This window comes from Lingula anatina, chromosome 7 (genome assembly GCF_051362555.1).
Source record: "Lingula anatina isolate TDL-2025a chromosome 7, LinAna3.0, whole genome shotgun sequence".
Classification (NCBI taxonomy): domain Eukaryota; kingdom Metazoa; phylum Brachiopoda; class Lingulata; order Lingulida; family Lingulidae; genus Lingula; species Lingula anatina.
In genome coordinates, this window is record NC_141773.1 from 609485 (window position 1) to 632155 (window position 22671).

The following is a 22671-nucleotide window of genomic DNA, read 5'->3' on the forward strand; positions in this document are numbered from 1 at the left end:
TTTCAACGCGTTTAAGCTCCTAAGCACGTTTAGCTCCTAAGAATGTTACACGCTTTTAGCTGGATGCAATATAACGGATAGATGTATGTAGGGTGTAGGTAGTAGAGTTTTAATGGCTTTAGCTCTCTATCTATGTAATTCACGGTTACCTTTGTCTGTTATATCTATCTATTTATAACTGGATACCGTGAATTATCAGCATCATAAAGTTTACTGAATTATACATGTATTTACAGCTGGACTTGATCATTCTTGTGCTAGCTGACCTTGCGAGGAAGTTTATTAGAATGTGTTTCTAAAAAAACAAGTTGGGGAAATTTACTAGTTCACTATAGACACAGAACAACTATCACTTTTTTTTTTTCATATTTTGACAAAGTGCGTTACAGTATTAATACCTATTTAATCTTTTCCAGAAGTAACGAACAATAGAACATCAGGATGATGGTGGGGTATTCAGTATAATAGTATATTTAAAGTTTCATCACATGCTGGCTATTTAGGTAACAGCATTGCAAAGATTCTACAATTCGCACCGCTGTAGTCACTGACTAACCCGAAGCCCAATTTGGAATTAACCGCTAAATGTATGTAGTTAAACAGCGTAAGAAGTGTTTTGGTTATTTATAAAAAAGTTTTCAAAACCGTATAGGCCTATAATGCTTTTCCGGAATGTTATAAAATCGCTAATAAAACTCCATAAGATAACGTTACCATAACGTTTTTTTTTTGTTAACTTGGACATTATTTTGGATGGAGTTAAAAAACACCCATAACGTTACCATTATGTTATCATAATATTATTTTGTACTTTGATAAAGTCATGAAAACGTTATATGTTATCTGGAATACACGTTTACAAGGGAAAGTATTTAGCCAAATTGTTGAGCCTTAAGCCCCCGTCACACTTATTCGGAATTAGCATGAATCAAGCAGAAATAGTCAGGATGACTAAATTAAAAAATCATACTACATTCGGGAAGAAATTTCAAATGGACCTAAATTCTTGTAAGAATACCGTTGGAATACTCAGAATGCGCTTGAATCTGCCTGGAATGATTCGTGAACATTTGGGCTGTATTAGCTCTCAAATGCAGCTCGAATGTAGTTGGAAAACTAGTAATATCAATAATGCTGTCAGAATGCAGTCAGAATATTTAGAATTCGAATGCCGTACGAGTGTAGTTCGATTGCTGGCTGAAATATGATCGAGATGCATTCGAGTTGCATTCTGGCTCATTCTAGCAGGATGTGAAGTGCCTTGCCATTTAGGTTCTTCCTCGAATGTGATCAGAGTATTTAGAATGCTGTCGGAATGCCGTGAGAATATTAAGAATACAGTTATAGTACAGTTACCCTAGGTTCTAGATTCCGGTATCGCTAGCTCGATCTTGATTTCATATAAAACCCATATCAGCAATATCAGGCTCTAGCGAACAACGACAATTCGTGGGGGTTCTTCTCCAAAATTTTGCCTGGGGCGCTTCCATATTTGGAAGTCACAAGTCTAGTACAGGTATTCACAGCTGTGCCCCCCTGGAGCTCCCATATTTGGAAGTTATGTCTCGTACGACACAGCTCTATGCCGCCTGGAGCTGCCTTTCCTGCCTTGCGCTGACGTTATCTCGTGCAAACAAGACAAGAAGTAAAGTGGCTGACGCGGAGTTTAAAGTTTAAACTAAGAATATCTTGCAGTCGAAGATCAGTGCAACAACACAAGCAACATTCTGCTTTAAAAACTGATTTTGGTCTAGCCACGCAGCCCTTATGTATAGTGGTATCGAACATACAGTGTAGCTGTCAAACTTGGCACACGGCAAGCACGTATATTGTGTTTATAATCTGCAGGAGCAAATGTTTTTTGATAAGCAAAAAATATTAAAACATTGGATATGTCTTTTTCTTTTAGAAACATTATTTATTTTTCACAATATCTTAAAAACAGCAAATAAAATTAAATAAAGCAGAATTAAATGTTTTACTTTTCATTTTGCTCTAATGACATTCAACTGCAGATTCACTGCGGAGCAGTTCTTTTTGATTGACGGAAATCGTACACCGTAGCTGTTCTTCAGAGCTCACTGTTGAAGCCCGATTCACAGTGACTCTGACACTCAGGGCAAGTACAGTCACAGAATAGTATTCAAATGCCATTCGATAATTTTCCATTTGGAGTGCACTTCGGGCCGGCCACAAGAATGGGTAAAACATTTGGAATGCACTTGGAATTTTTAGAATGCTTTTTGAATATCCAGGATCGCACAAAGAATTGTCTTTCCGACGGCATTCTTGCTCATTCCGCCTCTAGTGTGACGGGGGTATTACAATCACGAAGCTAAACGGGCAACACTGCCAAACATGCCTAGCAAACACGTATAGCTTCTCAAGCCTCTTAGAAAAAATGTTAGACATGTTCGGCAGTGTTACCGTTTTAGCTATGTGTTTAGCTTCACCGGTATATGATTATAAAGTAAGTTCATCACAAGGCTAAACACATTGGCTAAGCACTTCCCCTTTCTACAATGTACCAATCAAGTAACAAAAGATTAATAAAACATGAATAAATAGACATAATGATATCCCAATAAAGAGAAATAAACACACAAACACATTTTACCTGCTGCAGGCTTGACTTCAGAACTATCAGAGTCAGTTGTGGAACTTTGAGAGGTGACTGACTCGGGTCCTGAATTATAGGAATGTCCGCTTACTGCAGCCGAGTCAGGTCTTTCTTCTTCTTCTTCTTCTTCTTCTTCTTCTTCTTCTTCCTCTACTACTACTACTACAAAAAATAATAAATAAATAAAATAAAATAAAAATAAATAAATAAATAAATAAAATAAAAATGGCTGTTCTCCCCGTATATTCTTTGTTGCGCTGACAAACGTTCGTTTTTTCTTTTCTATCAAGCAACAAAAATAATTAGAAGCAAAACGGTTAGAAATTATAAAACAAAATAAACACAAAGAGATAAACACAAAAACGCATGTTACCTGCTGTAGGAGTGACTTCAGAACTATCAGAGTCAGTTGTGGAACTTTGAGAGGTGACTGACTCGGGTCCTGAATTATAGGAATATCCGCTTACTGCAGCCGAGTCAGGTCTTTCTTCTTCTTCTTCTACTACTACTACAAAAATAAATAAATAAATAAATAAATAAATAAATAAATAAAATTAAAATGGCTGTTCTCCCTGTATATGCTTTGTTGCGTTAACAAACGTTCGTTTTTTCTTTTCTATCAAGCAACAAAAATAATTAGAAGCAAAACGGTTAGAAATTATAAAACAAAATAAACACAAAGAGATAAACACAAAAACGCATGTTACCTGCTGTAGGAGTGACTTCAGAACTATCAGAGTCAGTTGTGGAACTTTGAGAGGTGACTGACTCGGGTCCTGAATTATAGGAATATCCGCTTACTGCAGCCGAGTCAGGTCTTTCTTCTTCTTCTACTACTACTACTACAAAAATAAATAAATAAATAAATAAATAAATAAATAAATAAATAAGTAAAATAAAAATGGCTGTTCTCCCTGTACATGCTTTGTTGCGTTAACAAACGTTCGTTTTTTCTTTTCTATCAAGCAACAAAAATAATTAGAAGCAAAACGGTTAGAAATTATAAAACAAAATAAACACAAAGAGATAAACACAAAAACGCATGTTACCTGCTGTAGGAGTGACTTCGGAACTATCAGAGTCAGTTGTGGAACTTTGAGAGGTGACTGACTCGGGTCCTGAATTATAGGAATATCCGCTTACTGCAGCCGAGTCAGGTCTTTCTTCTTCTTCTTCTACTACTACTACAAAAATAAATAAATAAATAAATAAATAAATAAATAAATAAATAAAATAAAAATGGCTGTTCTCCCTGTATATGCTTTGTTGCGTTAACAAACGTTCGTTTTTTCTTTTCTATCAAGCAACAAAAATAATTAGAAGCAAAACGGTTAGAAATTATAAAACAAAATAAACACAAAGAGATAAACACAAAAACGCATGTTACCTGCTGTAGGAGTGACTTCAGAACTATCAGAGTCAGTTGTGGAACTTTGAGAGGTGACTGACTCGGGTCCTGAATTATAGGGTGTTTCTTCCATGTAAAAATAACGAAACATTTGTTAATTTTTTTAACGTACAGTATACTATCCACATAGGACATTGTTCGAAAGTCATACCCTGCAAAGCTACTTGTCCTTCCCAATTTAAACGTTAAAATCGATAAATGCGCTGAGATAAAAGTACCCCATGTCGATATTAGCACCTAAAATGTTACAGGGAATGTTAAGAACTATCTTGTTATCAAATTGGTAATTGTATCAAATGCAAATAGGATTCGAGAGTAGAAAAAATACATTTTCATGGAAAATAATATTTGGCGGAAAACCCCATACATGATAACTTTAACGTTTATAGGCCTATTTTTATAATCTGTGTATCCCATTCATGCAAAACTGTGGTAAAAATCATAATAAATTATATCGAAAAGAAATATAAATGGTTCATGGTATATTATAAATAAAATCAACCGGTTATCGTTAAGAAATGTGTATGTAACACACCTGATGTTGTTCCTTCCATCGTGCCAGCAGGGCTGATGCTCTAAAACAAAATTGAGAAATAAGTACTAAAACAACTTGATTATGATGCTTGCAGTGCTTGAATAACATCTATTAGCACATATACGCTAAAGGTTAGTTCGGTATCTCAAAACATAGGTCGTATATTTTACCAATTAAATTATCATACATGCCGTTGAACTTTTTCCTACATTTTTCACTATGTATGCCCAAAGGGGTACGATGTGTTAAAAGTTGGGGAAGGGGAGAGTAAGAGAACATGTCTTTGTCCCTTAATTGAAAATACATTGAAACGTGCTACATGTTTATATGTAATAAATAATAACGCAACTAGAAGAGTTTCTTTTAAAGAAAATATGTCAGTTGCAGTTAACTTACATGTTTTTCCGTTTGGTAAAGCTGGTCCAAATTTATAAACATAGGAGTTGGAGGACTCTTTCCAATTTTTTTTTCATAGTGATCCTTCAGAAAGCTTATCTCGTTCTGTATAGGGGTAACTGCAAAACACCCATCAAATAGTTCCGCAGAGACAATTCCGATAATACAAAACGGATCTTCTTGCAGCAACACTAAAGCTCCACTATCTCCTTGAACTGCAAACTTTTCTGAAGATCCTTGTATCAAAATGACCTTTTCACAATTCTGGCCACAATCAGCTTCAACATATATTTTGTTGACGGTACCAATGTTTTTTTTACTCATCCCACTACATTTGAAAACTGGTTTGCCAATAAGCTTCTCCAAATTATCCATGTATGGGCGTAACGTTACCTTTGAATTGTCGACTCTTTTCATCGCGTTTTCGATGTTAGAGACGAGCTGAGGTTGTGGCGAGATTACAGCCATATCTGTGCATGAGATAAGTAGCTTAGGATCTCGGGATAAGAAAATGCATTTTCCCACTAAGAAGTCGCCGTTATGGACACTCCTCACTTCGTCATCCAATTCATCGAATGCATGGGATACTGTTAAAAACCACACAACATACTCATCGTCTTCAAATATCACAGACATACCTAACGTACATGTAGATGTGTTTGTTTGTTCGTGTGAAGATTTACATGTACCAGTAGGTTTGTTTTTTTTTAACACCCTTATTCTACGGTCATACCAATACATATCACTCAAAAAATGGAGGTGTTTTCTCTTGCTGCACTTCTTAATGTCGAAGTTTTGGGTAATCAATCTGCCTTTCATGTATTCTGATATTTTTTCATCCAGTTTATATTCTTCAGTTTCATCTATATTAGAAGTGTCCACATATACAGTAATTCCATTTTCTCCCTTTCCGATTCCTAGGATTTCTTCATGCCTAAGATAGGAATATGTTTATCTTGTAATGGCTTCGCAATACAAAGTTTTAACAACAAATATTTTTTCAAAATATGCCTCACATTATTTCATCATTTAATAAGTCATGTAAGTACTATAGTACAACCAATTAACGTATAAAGTAAAACGACTCTACACAGACAGACGAAATAGTTACATTTCTATATTATTTATTATTTGACAATGTTATCAAATCTAAAATGGATCTTATGGTTTATTCCAACGAAAATACGATCAGGGGAAACTGCATTAGGAGGAATTTCATTAAAACCAAGTCTAATAATGAACTAATTATAAACCAATTTCTCAATTACTTATTTAATTCATTAAGCCTAGGTCACTACCGGACGCACAGATTTAAGGATCGTACGGCCCCTGCCAATTTTGGGTGCAGTGGAGGCCGTTGAGTTCGTAGAGGTAGAGTTTGCAATGGAAAGGCGCAAGTCTGTCTTGCGAGTCCCAGGGTCCACGTGAGAAGCAGGGACGCTAATTGCAAGGTGCGATGTACTGATTTCTTGAGTTTGTCTTGCAACCTGCGTACGTGGCACGTACTCACCATTTATGAAGAGAATACTACGCACGGCGAAAGTAATTTCCTTTTGCTTCACACTTACCTGACACGCTTGTGTTGACGTACTGACCGCGTACGTCATTTTTGCCTCCTGTTCCCCCCTTCTTTCTTTTCCCTCCTCCCCTCTTTTCTGTTCTCTTAGCTTTTTTCCCTTGCCTTCTGGAGGCAAAATATAAGAAGATGAATTGACCAAATTTCGAAATTTTTGAAATGTTGGACACGAGGAACAACCGACGTTATTTGTCGAGACACGAGCGTGAATCGTGAGCACGCCTTCTATACTCCTGGCGTGGGGGCGACGCACTTTCGCCGTGCTTTGGACCTTGTTCATTAGATGAGAGGGCGTGCGTCGTATTCAACACGCAAAGGACACTTACTCCTTCATTGTTTACGACGTGCGTCTTGGACCACGCACGATTCACTTGCATACACTGTACTTCTTGCGAACTCCTTGCGAATGGAGCAAGTTACATTTGCGGCCTCGCTGTTCGCAGATTATTCGTAGAATCTTTTGGACATGTCCAACATCCTCCGTACGTGCTTTTGGGCTGTCTGCGAACTCCAAATTTCGCAAGAGGAACTTGCGCGGCACGTGAGATTCTGCGCATAATTTGGACGCAAACAGGCCTTAATACCCCGGTCACACCTACACGACGCAGGGTCGGCGCACGGCCGACGCGCTAAAAAAATTTGGCAATTTTGGCAATTTTGGACAGTGCGCTGTTATGCGTCTGCATTCGTCAAACGCGCCGGGCGACAGTTATGCATTCGTTTTCATTCGCTCTTGTGCGTCTGAGTTTTTGTGCATGCACAAAAAATGTGCGTTCAGCTCGACGCATGAACTTACACGTCAAAAGGTCGCTCGGCATTCGCAGAGGCCGCTGGACCAGCGTTAATCAGACGTTGCATGAACGATAGGTGTTCGTTTCAAATTCGTTGGCTTTGGCATAGCTAGCACACAGCATGCTTCCAACGCATGTGTAGCGAACATGCAGCGACTATAAACGGGTGCTAAACGAATCTCTAACGAACCAGAATAAACGTTGAACGACTCTATAACGCAGCCAGCGTAATTGTAGCGCGCCTCTGTCGTGTTCCTAGCGTGTCCCAAGCATGTGTGTCCTGAGTCTAGCGTGTATCCATGGTGTATAAATAAGTGGGTCCTCTGTATCCACATCACTTCTCTACTTTTGCTGAATAACCGCAGCATAATATGGAAGATCTTGACAGGCTGCGATTAGAATACGAAACTGCAGTTCTCCAACATTCTCATAACGACATGGAACCGTTTACAAGTTCTACTTAGGACAGTGCAGCAGCAGCCCAAGGCCATCAAAAAGATTGTAATAGCAAGCATCATCCTCCACAACCTTATGAGGATCCGGTATTCACTGCAGAGCCAGCAGCTTGACGTTTCCGAGCACCTGGGTCAAGAGCTAGTTTGCTGCTGGTGAGTAAAGAAATGTCCGAAATCTAGAGGACACCCGCATCGTCACTGGCAGCAACACGTCCAGCAAGAAAGGGAAAAAACAGAGAAATCTCATCAAACACTGGGTCACCTCTGAAGACGGACCTGTTCTATGGCAAGACAGGATGATTTAGACCACCTCTTTCTTTCCTTTGAAATTACCATTTTTAAATGCTTAAAAGCATAGACTTAACAAGACATTTAATAATACACAGTGGTACAAAATACAGTACGCACATATGATGTTACTGTAATTGAAGTTACAGTCAGGGATAATTTTTGCTCTCTTAGATGGTCTTAATTTAAGTGTTTTGTATTACATAGATTATCTAAAAACATTGCTCGGTTATAATTGAAAAACAATTACATTGACAGTGTATATCATGTTAATGGTTCTCTTTATTATTTTGCTGTTTAATATCACCTTCCCAATGAATAAAACGATAAATGTGTATCCAAGAAAATAAACCTCACTGGTTGCTTTTAACATAATCAGCATTTTTTATATAGAGAGAACGAGTCACGTGATTGCTGCTGACTGAGGAACGCTATCTGTTCTTTTAATACGTGCTGAATGCGCGGGTCATTCGTTTCTTGCGCCAAAAACCCGTCGTACATTCATTGGATTTTTTATGCGTGCGATCTATATTCGATCTTCATGCGCCCTTTATACGCAAAATACGCCAACAAAACAATATGTATTCGCTATTAACTCGCAATTTTTCTGGCAAATTCTGTTAAAAGTTGGCTTATTTGGCTTATTTTCATGCGCAATGCGTGCGTATACCTCGTCTGTAGGTGTGACTAGGCCTTAAGAGCCCGGACGACCGGTTGTGAATGAGACTTTATCACCGAAATCTAATCATTTCTTCTTGGTTAATTTGTAACCAGATAATGATACATAATTATTGTATAAAAAACTATACAAATAATATACAGATTATTTTATAAATAACCCAATTAACTAATAACAACTTAATTAATGAACGGATCTTCACCAAATTCATCATGTCTTCTTTTGGCCATTTGTGGCCTATCCTTGTTTCATCAAAATCAGTCCATTTTTGAGTAATATACACAGACAAATAGCCTCCTTATCGAGGGTAATAAGAAATTACTAAGATTTAATCGAGGCATCAAGGCTGTCAAATATAAAACACAATTGGTTATTCTGTCAATTTTGATGCAAACACCAAATTTTAATTATGCACAGTCAACAGGTAACACGGATGTAAGGAATATATGAATAGTATAAAGCGAGTTCAAATGCACATCTTAACATATGCCTTGAAGAGAAAAAAAAAAACGAAAACATCACGAAAACATTGCACAGATTCTAAAAATGTAATTATAATCCAATCAAGCAACTTTTCCAATTTGAATCATTCTCATAAGTTAAAAAATAATAAGTAAACACTGTTTCCTTTTCATAGGGTTTGTGATGGCATTGCACAATATATATATACATATTTACAATAGGGAATGTCCGGGATAGCCTATTTTGAATATCTGCGCAGCAGATGACGTCAAACGAGACCTGGATTGGAGCGAGATTTCACGAGAGGTGGGGTTAAAATCTGCCATTGAAACTTCTCTCGCGGTTGGGCACAAGTCTATGTTATAGGATTGCATTGAGTAAAATTTGGCGTTGTCATGTAATTTGAGATAGAGCAACGCAATGGCGAATTGCTAATGTCGTGTCGTAGGGTGCATTGCAGTTAAAGTTAAGCGAGAAAACCAGGAAAATGACCATGGATGACGGACACGACTGACGAGAGAAGTGAAGTGAAGAAAGAGAAGTTGGGCTTGATTAGATTAAAAGGACTAAGTGCCGAAATATTTAAAGTACAGATCAGGTCGCAGTATTTTGTATAAAGAAAGGGACCAACTGCAGACAACTCGCACCCGGCACGTCACTGGCTCCATGGCATCACCGTATAGACCGTATCATCAACGGTCGAGGGGGATATTAATAAGTAAGTTTTGTGTGTAGTTTACAAGACACCATGGTTTATTAATGTAATACAGACCTAGTACTTGTGATTAATAGTCTTTTACGGTAACTATATCAGACAGATTTGCTTATACCATTCCTGTCTCCATATAACGTGTACCTGATTATGAAATAATGGTGAACCTTCCACACCTATTAAGTATACATGTACATGTACACGATGTTCAGTTGCATTTTTAACATTCCATGCCGGGTGGTCAATTTTGATATTTGTAAGTAAGGTAGAAATTAGAGTTGGTATTTTACAACAACGTTTATCACATAATGATATATGTTTCAGAAAACTGAGTTATTTTTATCTATTTTAGAGCATGACAGACACAGCACATGCTATTGAACCAGGCAAGAACTGTGAGAGTCAGGAGTGGTCAGGATAATCAGATGTTGAAGATTATGTTGTTTACTTAATTATATCAGGAGTCAACAGATGGCATTTTTGTCTGGGTGTCACTTACAGTATCAGGCATTTTCTTTATTACTTTAAAATATTTGGTTTTATGAACATATATATATATATATATAGGCCTATGTATTGTACTGCACTAGTGATTTAATGAAGAAAATTATTTTTCTTGCTAGTATCATTCTTACGTTACTGTAGTGACTTTTTTAAATAACTATATGACACCTGTTTTTCACATCATTTACTCAGATCACAAATACGAGTTCGTCTGTGATGTGTTTATTTGTTGCATTTGTGTATAAATGTCAATAAAATGCAACGATTTTGTGAAAATCTCAACTTATATGTTGTCCATTTTAATACTTTCTTTTGTCATCTTTCCTGTCATTTAAGTCGGATCTGATCACTTACAACTTACATTTTGTGAATGCTATCCATTAGTTTCTATAGCATCGTTTTCGTAAGTAAATAAATGAAGAAAATTAACTTTATGATCAAACTCGAGCCTTTTGAATTAGTTACTATATATTTAGTGAAATTAAAACAAAGATGCAGGCACGTCTTATGTTCTGATATGCCATCCATCAGTAAATGAAATGTCAAATGATTTTATTTCACTTCTTTATAAATAAAGTTTAATAGTAAAACATTTATAAAGAAAAATTAGTTGCAGTTATAAAGCTTTTGTTGTTCAAACGGATCTCATGAAATGACCAGTCAATGAAGAACAATCAAAAATGAACAATATCTTTAATATGTCTATTTTGCATCCACTGGCATGTTTAGACAAGCATCTCTTTAAAATCCCAAAGACAGTAATATAAATTGATAATTTAAAAATGAAAAAGAGTGGATAACTATATAAAGTTCTTGACATCTACATCAGGGAAATAGTGAAAATGGAAGTTTGCAGCCAACACCAACTGAAGAATATTTGCAAAAAAAAAAAAAAAAAAAACAGAAGTAGGAAATTTTATATTGCAATACGCTGGAGTTAATAATTTAAATTTAGTAATTATGATAACCTAAGAATGAAGCAATTAAGCCCTCGACATCACTGGATTACTTTATTTCAGATGTTCAATGCTTGTAGAATGTACATGGACCTACTTTCAACATTGATCTCATTGAAAGCAAAACAGTCATGCCACTCCCATAAAGTGACAAAAAGGTTGCAAATGAATCTCTGCAAAGGCCATAAAGGTGATTAAATATAGTTGCGAAAGTCCATCATTCCTATTCAAAATGAATAACAATACTGCCCCTGTTATATAGACAAGGTTTGTTAAGTTTGTATGTACACTAAGGCATTTGATCTTCAAAAATCCATCCCTGCAGCTAAAGGATTCAAGTCAATTTAGACTGGTTTACATTTGCCAAGCAATGTGATCCATCTTTATCCCAGAGTTTGCAGGTTAAGTTATCCAGCCCCCCCTTTACCGGGTATGTCCAATATGATGCTAGAGCCACAGCATGTTTTATATGGCATCCCCACTGAAAAAAAAAAAAACGAATAATTTATATTCACTCACAATAACAAATTTGACATGCCGGATACTAAACATAGCACTATAGTACTGGCTTTTTAAGAGATTGAACTTCAAACTAAAAGTAATAATGATGGCCCTTTTAGTTTGTGAATAAAACTATTCAAAAACATCAGCTGACAAAACCTATCATACATCAGTAATATGTTAACAGAGATGTGATATACACTTCATTATAAATTAAGAAATATTTCCTTGCCTGACAAAGTTTAACATTGGCCACATGAATAATTGGAAGCTGCCGGGGCATCATCCGTCCTATTCTCATTCAATCCTAGCCACTTTCATCTAAAAGACATGCGTATCAACGGGCATGGTAACTAATGTTATTTTCCTATACCACAAGCAAGTATCTGGTGATGTAGCCTGTTTAACGCGACCTTTGCTGCGTAGCACGTCCTCCGGGCGAATTTTGCTTTGCAAGCGTCATCGGCTCTTAGCTTGGCAAATTCAATATGTCATTTGTACGCGTACATATTATATCAATACTTTTTCTTAATAAAGTGAAAAAAGAACAAGCCTGTAGCTCAAAAAATGTGTAAGTTCAGCTATTTTTCAAGTAAAGAAATCGCTGCTCTACTTCCTTGTGGTCTCCATATTTTAACCCCACCTCAAGGCAGATTTCGTAAAATCACGGGGAAACTTGGTCTTCTCGTTGAGAACCCGGACAACCTCTATTTTGATGAAATATTACATAATGACGTAAGATGAAAATTCAGAAATATAACTACCACACGTACGGCTTCATGACCGTCAGAGTTCTAACCCTCAAATTTAAAATGCCATCATGTGAAAAATGAGCACTCCTGAAAAAGAATCCAATCATTATCAGCTTGTTATTCCAATCCAAGCTGTATTTCAGTCATATAAATATTTTCTGCAACTTTGAGAATCATAAGTTATATGGTTTGTCCTTAAATGGCCAGTGCGTCCTCTGACTACTTACCTTTCTTTAAGCTCCTTCATCATCTCATAAATGTCATATTGAACTCTGCAACAGTAAGAACAAGCTACACAGAGTTTTGAATGTTGATATAATCTTCATCATCTGATTCTGTATGTCAAAACCCAGAAATAGGAAGTTTTCCAGATTGTTTTTTATTTGCATTGAACAGACTACACAACTGGGAATGTTGTAATCCACAAAATATATTTCACTCAAGTTATTTATTTTGTATAATGTCACTTCGTCTATTATTAACATACCCCGTCAAGATGGATGGAATGCTAGTGTTAGGCAAATGCCTACTGATATCCTGCTCCCGGCTTGATGCTGAAGCATCCATTTTGGATCAGTTGCAGTTTCAAGTCAAATACTGTAAAACAGGAATATGTTACTGTGTAATATTATTTCCGACATTTCCATGAATGACAATAGTAATGAGGATGTTTAAGTAATAATAATAATAATAATAATAATAATAATAATAATAATAATAATAAGTTCAATCATTTTGTCAAAAATAGTTAATGTTACTTCCGAAATACTCTTTAGGAAAATATCATCCTGTGCATAACAGAACTGATTTTTTTAACATTATTGTAATCTTAGAATAAAATTGTACATGCATAATTCAAGTAATATATTTTAACATTAAATACTGTGACATTTAAAACACTACTAAAGTGTAAATAAAGTCTGTTTGGATATACATATAAAGATCACGACTGTGTAAGGCCTACATCCATTGGCAAGTGACAGTCAGTACTTTGCGTTACTGCACATATATCTCTTGTTTTTTCATATATTTGTATAGTTTCACAGCAACAATTGTACTTTTATTATACACTAAACCCACTGATAGCAAACAAATGTTACATGTAAGTCAAATCCTAATTATTATTTTATTATTAATAGCAATCAAGAATAACTGTACAAGCACTTACGTTTTCTTCTGCTGTTGGTGTATCATCCAGTGAAACCGAAAGACTATACCATGCCCGATGCCTGCATTATCTTCTATCAAAGGTCTTACATTCGCGACCTGAAATTGGACAAATGGCATAATACGTGTATTTAAAAGAAATACCAAAGCTCTAAAAACACATAAGAAGATAACTTACTAAGAGGTAATTGACCAGCTTTTGTGCTGCGAGAAATAAGTGCAACAGTGTAAGTGAAAAACAGCACATGACGTACATTTTACAGTAGAAATGATATCATTCGGAATTGGGGAAAACGTTTTTTAGCACTGACCATGTTTAAACGTACAATGTATATTGAAATAAATCGAGGTATATTTATGCCTAAAAGTTAACATTTCTTTATTTTTCAATTTTCTCAAAAATCAAGTCTTTACTTTAATTAAGTTAAATATGTAAAGTACCATTAGACCGTGACATCCAGTTTGCAATCTAATGTATGGTATTTATAAGGGAACCACTAACGAAAATCACACTTGGGCGAGCTATTTAAACTACAAGTTTTGGATGGTTTATGTGTTAGTCTTTAAAGGTTTTGTCCAAAAATCTTAGACAGCTTGGGGTGGCAATAAATAGGAAGATATCAAGCTAGTTATTTGCATTTTTCAAATGCCTAGTTCGGTGTATTTACGAAACAAAAAGTACAGCTTTAGTAACACATTAATAAAATATGTTAGAATAAGAAAAACGCACAGCCCCATTGACAAATGAAATAATGACCGTGATACAAGGTTTAAGAAAAAAATCAAGGTTTTGCTAACCTTATCTTATGAGCATATTACATAATGCATGACGTATGTAAACACAGATTAGATAGTGAATGCTTAATCTGAGACAAATGCCTCTACCTCATTATAAAGAGATTGTTATTAAAATTTTAATTATCTTTTTCTTTACAATAAACCGATCAAATTTTCTTTTTTTATTCATACTAGAAGAATGCAATTAATAAATAACACCAAATTTATTGATATCTGACATGTTTTCATTGCACGAAAAACAAATACTCAAGAAAAACTTTATTTGAGTAAAATCAATTTTCTTTATATAAAAAAAATAAATAAATGGTAAACTTAATTCTTTCTTACAAAAGGATAACACGAACTTTTTCTATTGAATAAATCTAAATCTTATTATCACATTTTTCTTTCCTGATAACTTGTACCCCTGATTATTGATTTTTTCTCATTGTTTATTGTACCATCAGCGTAGGCGCTGGCGGTACACATGGTTTTAGTCCCGACCCGCATGTTCCGCCGGCTCCGCCGGATCCTCTGGCTCCGCCGCCATCTCACCGTTACCGCTTCTCCTCCTAGACGGTAAGGCCCCCACAGCCATCTCTTGGATTTAGGTCACCTATAATCTCAACTCGTTCCACGTAAAATTTGGGCTTTGTCGGTATTGGGGTCTAGGTGTGGCACTCATTGCAATGCACCCTTGTCCAAAAATGGCAAAATTAAATGCTAATTATCTACCCAACGGAAGGAATTATGGGAAAAATTTCTACAGACGGCTTTCCAAAAGTCATATGTGTAGATTTCAAATATGCCCTTGGATTCGACCTTTGACCTTTATTTCAATTTCAAACGGGCCAAAATTTTCAAAAAAAAAAAAAAAAACGAAATTGTTTACGAAAAAATAAATTATTTTCGCTGTTATTCAGACACTACACAGACTTAACCAGTAATATTATTGGAAAGTGTTACCCTTCGGGTCATCTCTGTGAATTTGGGGTCAATCGGTGCATTTTCACGGGAGCCATAAGATACCGAAACTGAAGACTGTCTCTAATTGGGGATCCGTTAATGCTAGAGACCCATTCTTTTTTTAATTTTGTGGAGCATGTAAAGCCCAACACTGACGGTGGTCTCCGTTTTTTCGTATTCCATACGGTTTTCGAATTACGCTGTATCAAAAAGTACATATTGGTGGTGAAAGCAAAATGTGCAGTACGGTAATGGATAATAAATTTTGAACCCCGGGAAAATAAAACATAAGGCTTGGCGAGGCAGACAATTTCTGGTCAAAAATGACATTATTTCATGAAATTTGAACATCTGGAACTTCTGAGCACCTCCCATTTCAAGAATTTCAACCAAAATGACCTTTTCTTTATTTTAATTAATTTTTTTCTGTAGGGAATTTATGGCACATTATTGTAACTCCAAAATTTTAACATTTAGTCCCTTATATCTCCAAAACTGGCAGAGATAGGTCCATAGTTACTAATGAAGTTGAATAGGAAGTCATATACTGGCAATCTATATGTGACCTTGAAATTGACCTTTGACCTACTTTTTATCATGAATTGCACTTTGTAAATTTTGGTTCCCTTTTATCTCCAAAACTGGCAGAGATAGGTCCATAGTTACTTTTGAGTAAGAAGTCATTAGAGGCAATTTACTGTGACCTTAAAATTTACCTTTGACCTACTTTTCACCATGAACTTGCTTTGTAAATTTTGGTTCCCTTTTATCTCCAAAACTGGCAAAGATACACCCATAGTTACTATTGAATTTGAATAGGAAGTCATATGATGGCAATCTAAGTGTGACCTTGAAATTGACCTTTGACCTACGTTTCATCATGAATTGAACTTACAAATTTTGGTTCCCTTTTATCTCCAAAACTGGCAGAGATAGGTCCATAGTTATTATTGAACTTGAATAGGAAGTCATATACTGGAAATTTACTGTGACCTTGACATTGACCTTTGACCTACCTTCTGATGAATTGAATTTTGATTGTACCGTTTTTAGTTATATATATATTTTTGCATATTTTGAGAATTCTTGTTGATTGCATTTTTACAGCTTGTCAAGCACAAGACTGGTGGTGGTGTCCCTTTTTTGTGTGTGTAGGGGGTCTATACGAATGCGCTTACTCCAGCTGGTGGTACAATATTCGGAGGCGGTATCGCCTCTCTGATCCTCTAGTTTTATTTTTTGTTTATAAAACAACCTGTGTTAGACAATAGCTTCGTATCACCACCTAAGTTTGAAGAGTTACACTTTGAACCTAATCTATTTCATAATTGGTATATTGTTCTATCCCCCTTATTTCTTCATTTATTTCTTACAAAGTAAATAAATATATAAATATATGGAGGTTATCTTTAGAAATAGTACAATCACATCAGTTACCTGATTGCTATTTTTACTCTAAAAGTAGGTCATCCTTACCCTTGATGTACAGTGAGATGTCAATATTTCCTTGCTAACAAACGTACGTCTAGATGTATCATATTAATAATTGAATAGTCAGACGAAATTAAATGTCAATATCATGTTATATTAAGCAAAGAGCTTTTGTAATGAAAGTTATACATTCATATACCTTAATCAGATACAAACAGTCGAGAAAGAAAAAAAGGATTATTTAATGCTCTTTGTTGCAGGTTGCTGTGATCCTGTAAATAAGAATAGATGGCAAAGAGTGTCCCTACAAAAAACTTTGCCCTCATCAACTGATATCCTCTATCACTTTTCCCCACCTTTTATTAATTGATTTATTTATGTAAAAAATACCTTTACAATATAAAATTTTTGTTGGGATTTTTTGTCAATAAAATGTCAAGTATCCCGGAATATGAATAAATTTTTACAATAAATTAATTTTTTGCAATATATTTATTTTGTATAATAATAATTATGATAATTTTTGCCTCTATATACCTTTTCAGAGGGTGACTGCTTATAAAATGGTGGTGCACAATTATTATGATAATTTTTAAAACATTTTATTTAACACTTAATATTTAAAAGAATTTAATCGACTGTTGTGTTGAGCTTTTATTAATGTTTAAGCACTTTAAAGTTAATATTTACATTTTTGATTTATTTTATAAGTAATATACATGTGGTATATAGATAAGCTACATAATCGAATAAGATGTATTATTACATTGTGTACCTGTTTAATGATATCATCACTATATGTGGTCGTCCAACCATATTTAAAAATCCGAAGATAGACCAGTGACTGCCTCTACATGAATTGGGCTTGTGGTGGGCGGGGAGACTGTAGTGTATAAAGGCAAATTGCTTTCACCCTGTAAGTAGGTCGGCCATATTTAGTTCGCACATCTGTTAGTCAGCGGAGCAACTAAGTACCTTGAGATATAATATTTGTATAAATGTGGTGGTTTCTCTTTCATTTTCTCTTTGCACAAAAGCAGCATTATTTTTTTTCTGATAAGAAGCAAAATACCCTTTTGTGACCTTATGTTACTGAAAACCTGGATCAGTGCCACGAAATCAATAGCGACCCTTCTAAGAAAAGATATATTTAGCTACATGTATGACGCACAGGTGTGAGGTGTTCAACAAGTATTAAAGGAGGGGAAATTCATGCGTTGGTTGCCCTGTACGCATGCGCACTTTTTTCTGTCCTCCTCAATTTTAAGTCCTAAAGTTTAAACCTATTGACGCATTATAGCATAAAATTTATTTTGCTTTAAATATGAACAATGAGGAGTATATTTGGAAATATTTGGTAGAAGCCAGTTAGCCTGTCGGTGTTTTGTCAGTTACCAACCACACATTTCAACACACATATGGTATTTTATTTTCGATATGCTATATCATTATCGATATAATCGGTATAAGTCATATCGATTCTTTCAAAAAACACACTTTTAGCTCTAGCTACGAATTTTTATGCGTGGGATTCGCCCGCATTTGTTCAACTACCGCAGAGGGCTGATTGCACTTGATTTAATTTTGGTGAACAAAGTAAACGTTTTTTTAAAAAGGTTCATTAGTCTGGTAGATATACATGAATTGTTAATTTAATGATTATACAGACAATGCTTTCCTACCGTCAAAATTTCAGCTCAAGAGCCTCCTTTAGAACAAACTGGTCATGCGCTGATGATCTAACGCTTAGATGTATTCATTGACCATACCCCCTAAATCCGTCATTGTTACACGTTGCCATCTAGACCAGAATTTAGTGTGCCAAAGGCCCGGACGTTAAGCCATCATTGTCATTGTCAACTCAATCAAATTCGTAGCTGTGGAGTAACCCTTCAAACAAAAATGAACTCATACTACCTTGGCACTGTGACTCTACGCAAAGTGCATCAGGTGCATCTCCGGCATTTCCTACTACTCAAATCAGGTATCAGGGTCTGGTAGTATCATAGCATGAGATAAAGCAAAGCACAGATTTTGAAGGGAATCAAAATAACTTTAAACGTCAATTTTCAGACTTACCATCCGTAGATTTACCGGCCAGGGCAGTTTCTGTTTATCGGGGATTTTAATGTTATCATTTAATGCTCATGGGGATTTTTATGAGTGTGAGCGATCTTTACGCCATCTTTTAAGGTTTCGCTGTAACTACGCGTACACAAAACTGAAAACACGATAACATTTTTTTATTAAATACTTTTTAAAAAATGGGTACCGGTATGAATAAAAGGGCCCTAGTATTAAACTTCAAGACGTAGCATTTAATTTGTTGACACGATAAATTTCGTCTAGTTTCTGTTCTTTCGCTATCAAGTTACATAATTTACATTGGAAAAGGCGGACATGCATGGTTTTATAATTTTTAATCAGTTGTATTAATAAAAAAATAAACGCAACATTGATCTCATTTTCTGTTTTTCATGGCTTCTATTTGAGCAGATCATTACAATTTAAAAGTCAAGTTTAACAGTCGTATTTAATATATGTTTATACATGACATCATGAAGCATGCACTATTCTTTTTTATCTCTTTACCACAGTCTTCCATAAATATTTGATAAAAACTATCGGAAATAATTATTCAAGTTCGAATATAAAATGCAACCCATGCCCTTACTTTAAATTAAACTCTGAAATTGTTATGGAATTGTAGAGCAAAGTATCAGCTTGACTTAAGTTTATCAAGATGATTTTAGGGTCAGCCATCCCTTTAAAGATTGCCTTCAGGGTTGTGCGCGATTGACAACTGGATCAAGCTGTTTAAGTGGGTTATGTCAACATTTCCAAGAAGACGTGACTAGAAACTGACTTACATTTATTGACATGGCATAATAATCGGATAGAAACTGAAGGGCCGAGGCCGAGAAGTATAAATCATCACACCTTTGCTTTGGTATTATCTATAACGAAATTGGGATTCGTGTTATCGTCAGCGATACTAATATTGATCATTTTGTCAATTTTGATGCAATACTGAAGCAATAATATCTCTTCCTTTGAGATTCAAAATCTGCAAGAAATAAATTGTAAACAACTCATGAAAATATATAACGGCTGTTGTAGTTGTAAAACTTAAATCTGTGCTTGTCAATACAGCTTTCGATGCCTTTCTTACCGGTCGTCAAGGCATCTGTTGCCAATGACGTTGGGGTGTCACGCGGATTCTCGCGTTCATTCGAGACCAAAGTAACATATGGCGCCATATGAGAGCAGGTGCATGATGCAATCCTCAGATGTAAGTTTCGAGTTTTTGCACAGTGCGTCGGAAAACGAAAAAGCCCAGAACTGCTCACATTGTAGATAAAAATGCATTTTAAAACATTTGCAATATTAAACAAAATTTACCTGCTTAATTATCACTGCTTCCTTATTATGGACACTGTAATCTAGCAGAGAAATTAACCTTTGGGAGTTTACAGGGAAATATCAACAAGTGTGCTTTATGAAATCTCATTTAATGGCCACTTAATTAATTAGGCAAATTAGTTAATAGCACTGAACATAGCCTAGTTAATACCCAAGGGGAATAATCAGACTGACCACACAAAATTTGTCTATCAAAGGTCTTCAGGCCCATATGACACAACTTATGCACAACAGGTAAGTCAAATTATGCACAACAGGTAACACTGATGAAAGTAAAAGCATAAGGCTTCAGGCCCATCAGAGGTCAAGTTAACATTTAGAAAGTGCCAGAATGAGAACAAGGCAGCAAAGCTGTCAAATGTACAGACAAAAAGCAGGAACTAACAAAATAGGCTACTGTCAATTCTGATGCATAAGTACATTATGTTAAACTGCAAATACAACAGCAAATTTCATTATGCTCAACAGGAAATACCAATGTAAGTAAAAAGTTGTAACAAGCATAAGGCTTCAGGTCCATGGGAGTTCAAGTTCACACTTTGAAAATGTATAACTTCCAGAAGCCAATTAGACTGCTTTTTCAACTCAGGCTGCATTTTAGTCCTGTATTTCTTTTTTGAAAGTTTAACAATCATAAGTAACAGTGAGATGTCAATATTTCCTTGCTAACAAACGTACGTCTAGATGTATCATATTAATAATTGAATAGTCAGACGAAATTAAATGTCAATATCATGTTATATTAAGCAAAGAGCTTTTGTAATGAAAGTTATCCATTCATATACCTTAATCAGATACAAACAGTCGAGAAAGAAAAAAGGGATTATTTAATGCTCTTTGTTGCAGGTTGCTGTGATCCTGTAAGTAAGAATAGATGGCAAAGGGTGTCCCTACCAAAAAATTTGCCCTCATCAACTGATATCCTCTATCACTTTTCCCCACCTTTTAATAATTGATTTATTTATGTAAAAAATAGCTTTACAATAGAAATTTTTTGTTGGGATTTTTTGTCATTAAAATGTCAAGTATCCCGGAATATGAATAAATTTTTACAATAAGTTAATTTTTTTGCAATATATTTATTTTGTATAATAATAATTATGATAATTTTTGCCTCTATATACTTTTTCAGAGGGTGACTGCTTATAAAATGGTGGTGCACAATTATTATGATAATTTTTAAAACATTTTATTTAACACTTAATATTTAAAAGAATTTAATCGACTGTTGTGTTGAGCTTTTATTAATGTTTAAGCACTTTAAAGTTAATATTTACATTTTTGATTTATTTTATAAGTAATATACATGTAGTATATAGATAAGCTACATAATCGAATAAGATGTATTATTACATTGTGTACCTGTTTAATGATATCATCACTATATGTGGTCGTCCAACCATATTTAAAAATCCGAAGATAGACCAGTGACTGCCTCTACATGAATTGGGCTTGTGGTGGGCGGGGAGACTGTAGTGTATAAAGGCAAATTGCTTTTACCCTGTAAGTATGTCGGCCATATTTAGTTCGCACATCTGTTAGTCAGCGGAGCAACTAAGTACCTTGAGATATAATATTTGTATATATGTGGTGGTTTCTCTTTCATTTTCTCTTTGCACAAAAGCAGCATTATTTTTTTTCTGATAAGAAGCAAAATACCCTTTTGTGACCTTATGTTACTGAAAACCTGGATCAGTGCCACGAAATCAATAGCGACCCTTCTAAGAAAAGATATATTTAGCTACATGTATGACGCACAGGTGTGAGGTGTTCAACAAGTATTAAAGGAGGGGAAATTCATGCGTTGGTTGCCCTGTACGCATGCGCACTTTTTTCTGTCCTCCTCAATTTTAAGTCCTAAAGTTTAAACCTATTGACGCATTATAGCATAAAATTTATTTTGCTTTAAATATGAACAATGAGGAGTATATTTGGAAATATTTGGTAGAAGCCAGTTAGCCTGCCGGTGTTTTGTCAGTTACCAACCACACATTTCAACACACATATGGTATTTTATTTTCGATATGCTATATCATTATCGATATAATCGGTATAAGTCATATCGATTCTTTCAAAAAACACACTTTTAGCTCTAGCTACGAATTTTTATGCGTGGGATTCGCCCGCATTTGTTCAACTACCGCAGAGGGCTGATTGCACTTGATTTAATTTTGGTGAACAAAGTAAACGTTTTTTTAAAAAGGTTCATTAGTCTGGTAGATATACATGAATTGTTAATTTAATGATTATACAGACAATGCTTTCTTACCGT

General features: G+C 35.2%; 1 protein-coding gene across 7 annotated transcripts in view; it reads right to left on the reverse strand.

Annotated features, from left to right (window-relative positions):
• LOC147760576 (uncharacterized) overlaps positions 1-19090 on the reverse strand; it is a 28908-nt gene extending 9818 nt beyond the window's left edge. For 2 of the 7 annotated variants that reach the window (XM_087017855.1, XM_087017849.1), the window contains exons 1-11: positions 19056-19090; positions 13804-13901; positions 13123-13232; positions 12863-12907; positions 4960-5893; positions 4564-4603; positions 4008-4094; positions 3670-3804; positions 3328-3462; positions 2994-3128; positions 2618-2782 (exon numbers count right to left, since the gene is read on the reverse strand). In XM_087017855.1, the coding sequence (XP_086873981.1) occupies positions 2618-2782; positions 2994-3128; positions 3328-3462; positions 3670-3804; positions 4008-4094; positions 4564-4603; positions 4960-5893; positions 12863-12907; positions 13123-13202 (1756 nt within the window). In that variant the 5' untranslated portion in view covers positions 13203-13232; positions 13804-13901; positions 19056-19090. Of the gene's footprint in view, positions 1-2617; positions 2783-2993; positions 3129-3327; positions 3463-3669; positions 3805-4007; positions 4095-4563; positions 4604-4959; positions 5894-6227; positions 6796-12862; positions 12908-13122; positions 13233-13803; positions 13902-18658; positions 18853-19055 lie in introns of those variants that run through there. The other 5 variants (XM_087017853.1, XM_087017852.1, XM_087017851.1 and 2 more) reach the window with 5 other exon arrangements.
• Positions 19091-22671: the final 3581 nt, after the last annotated feature.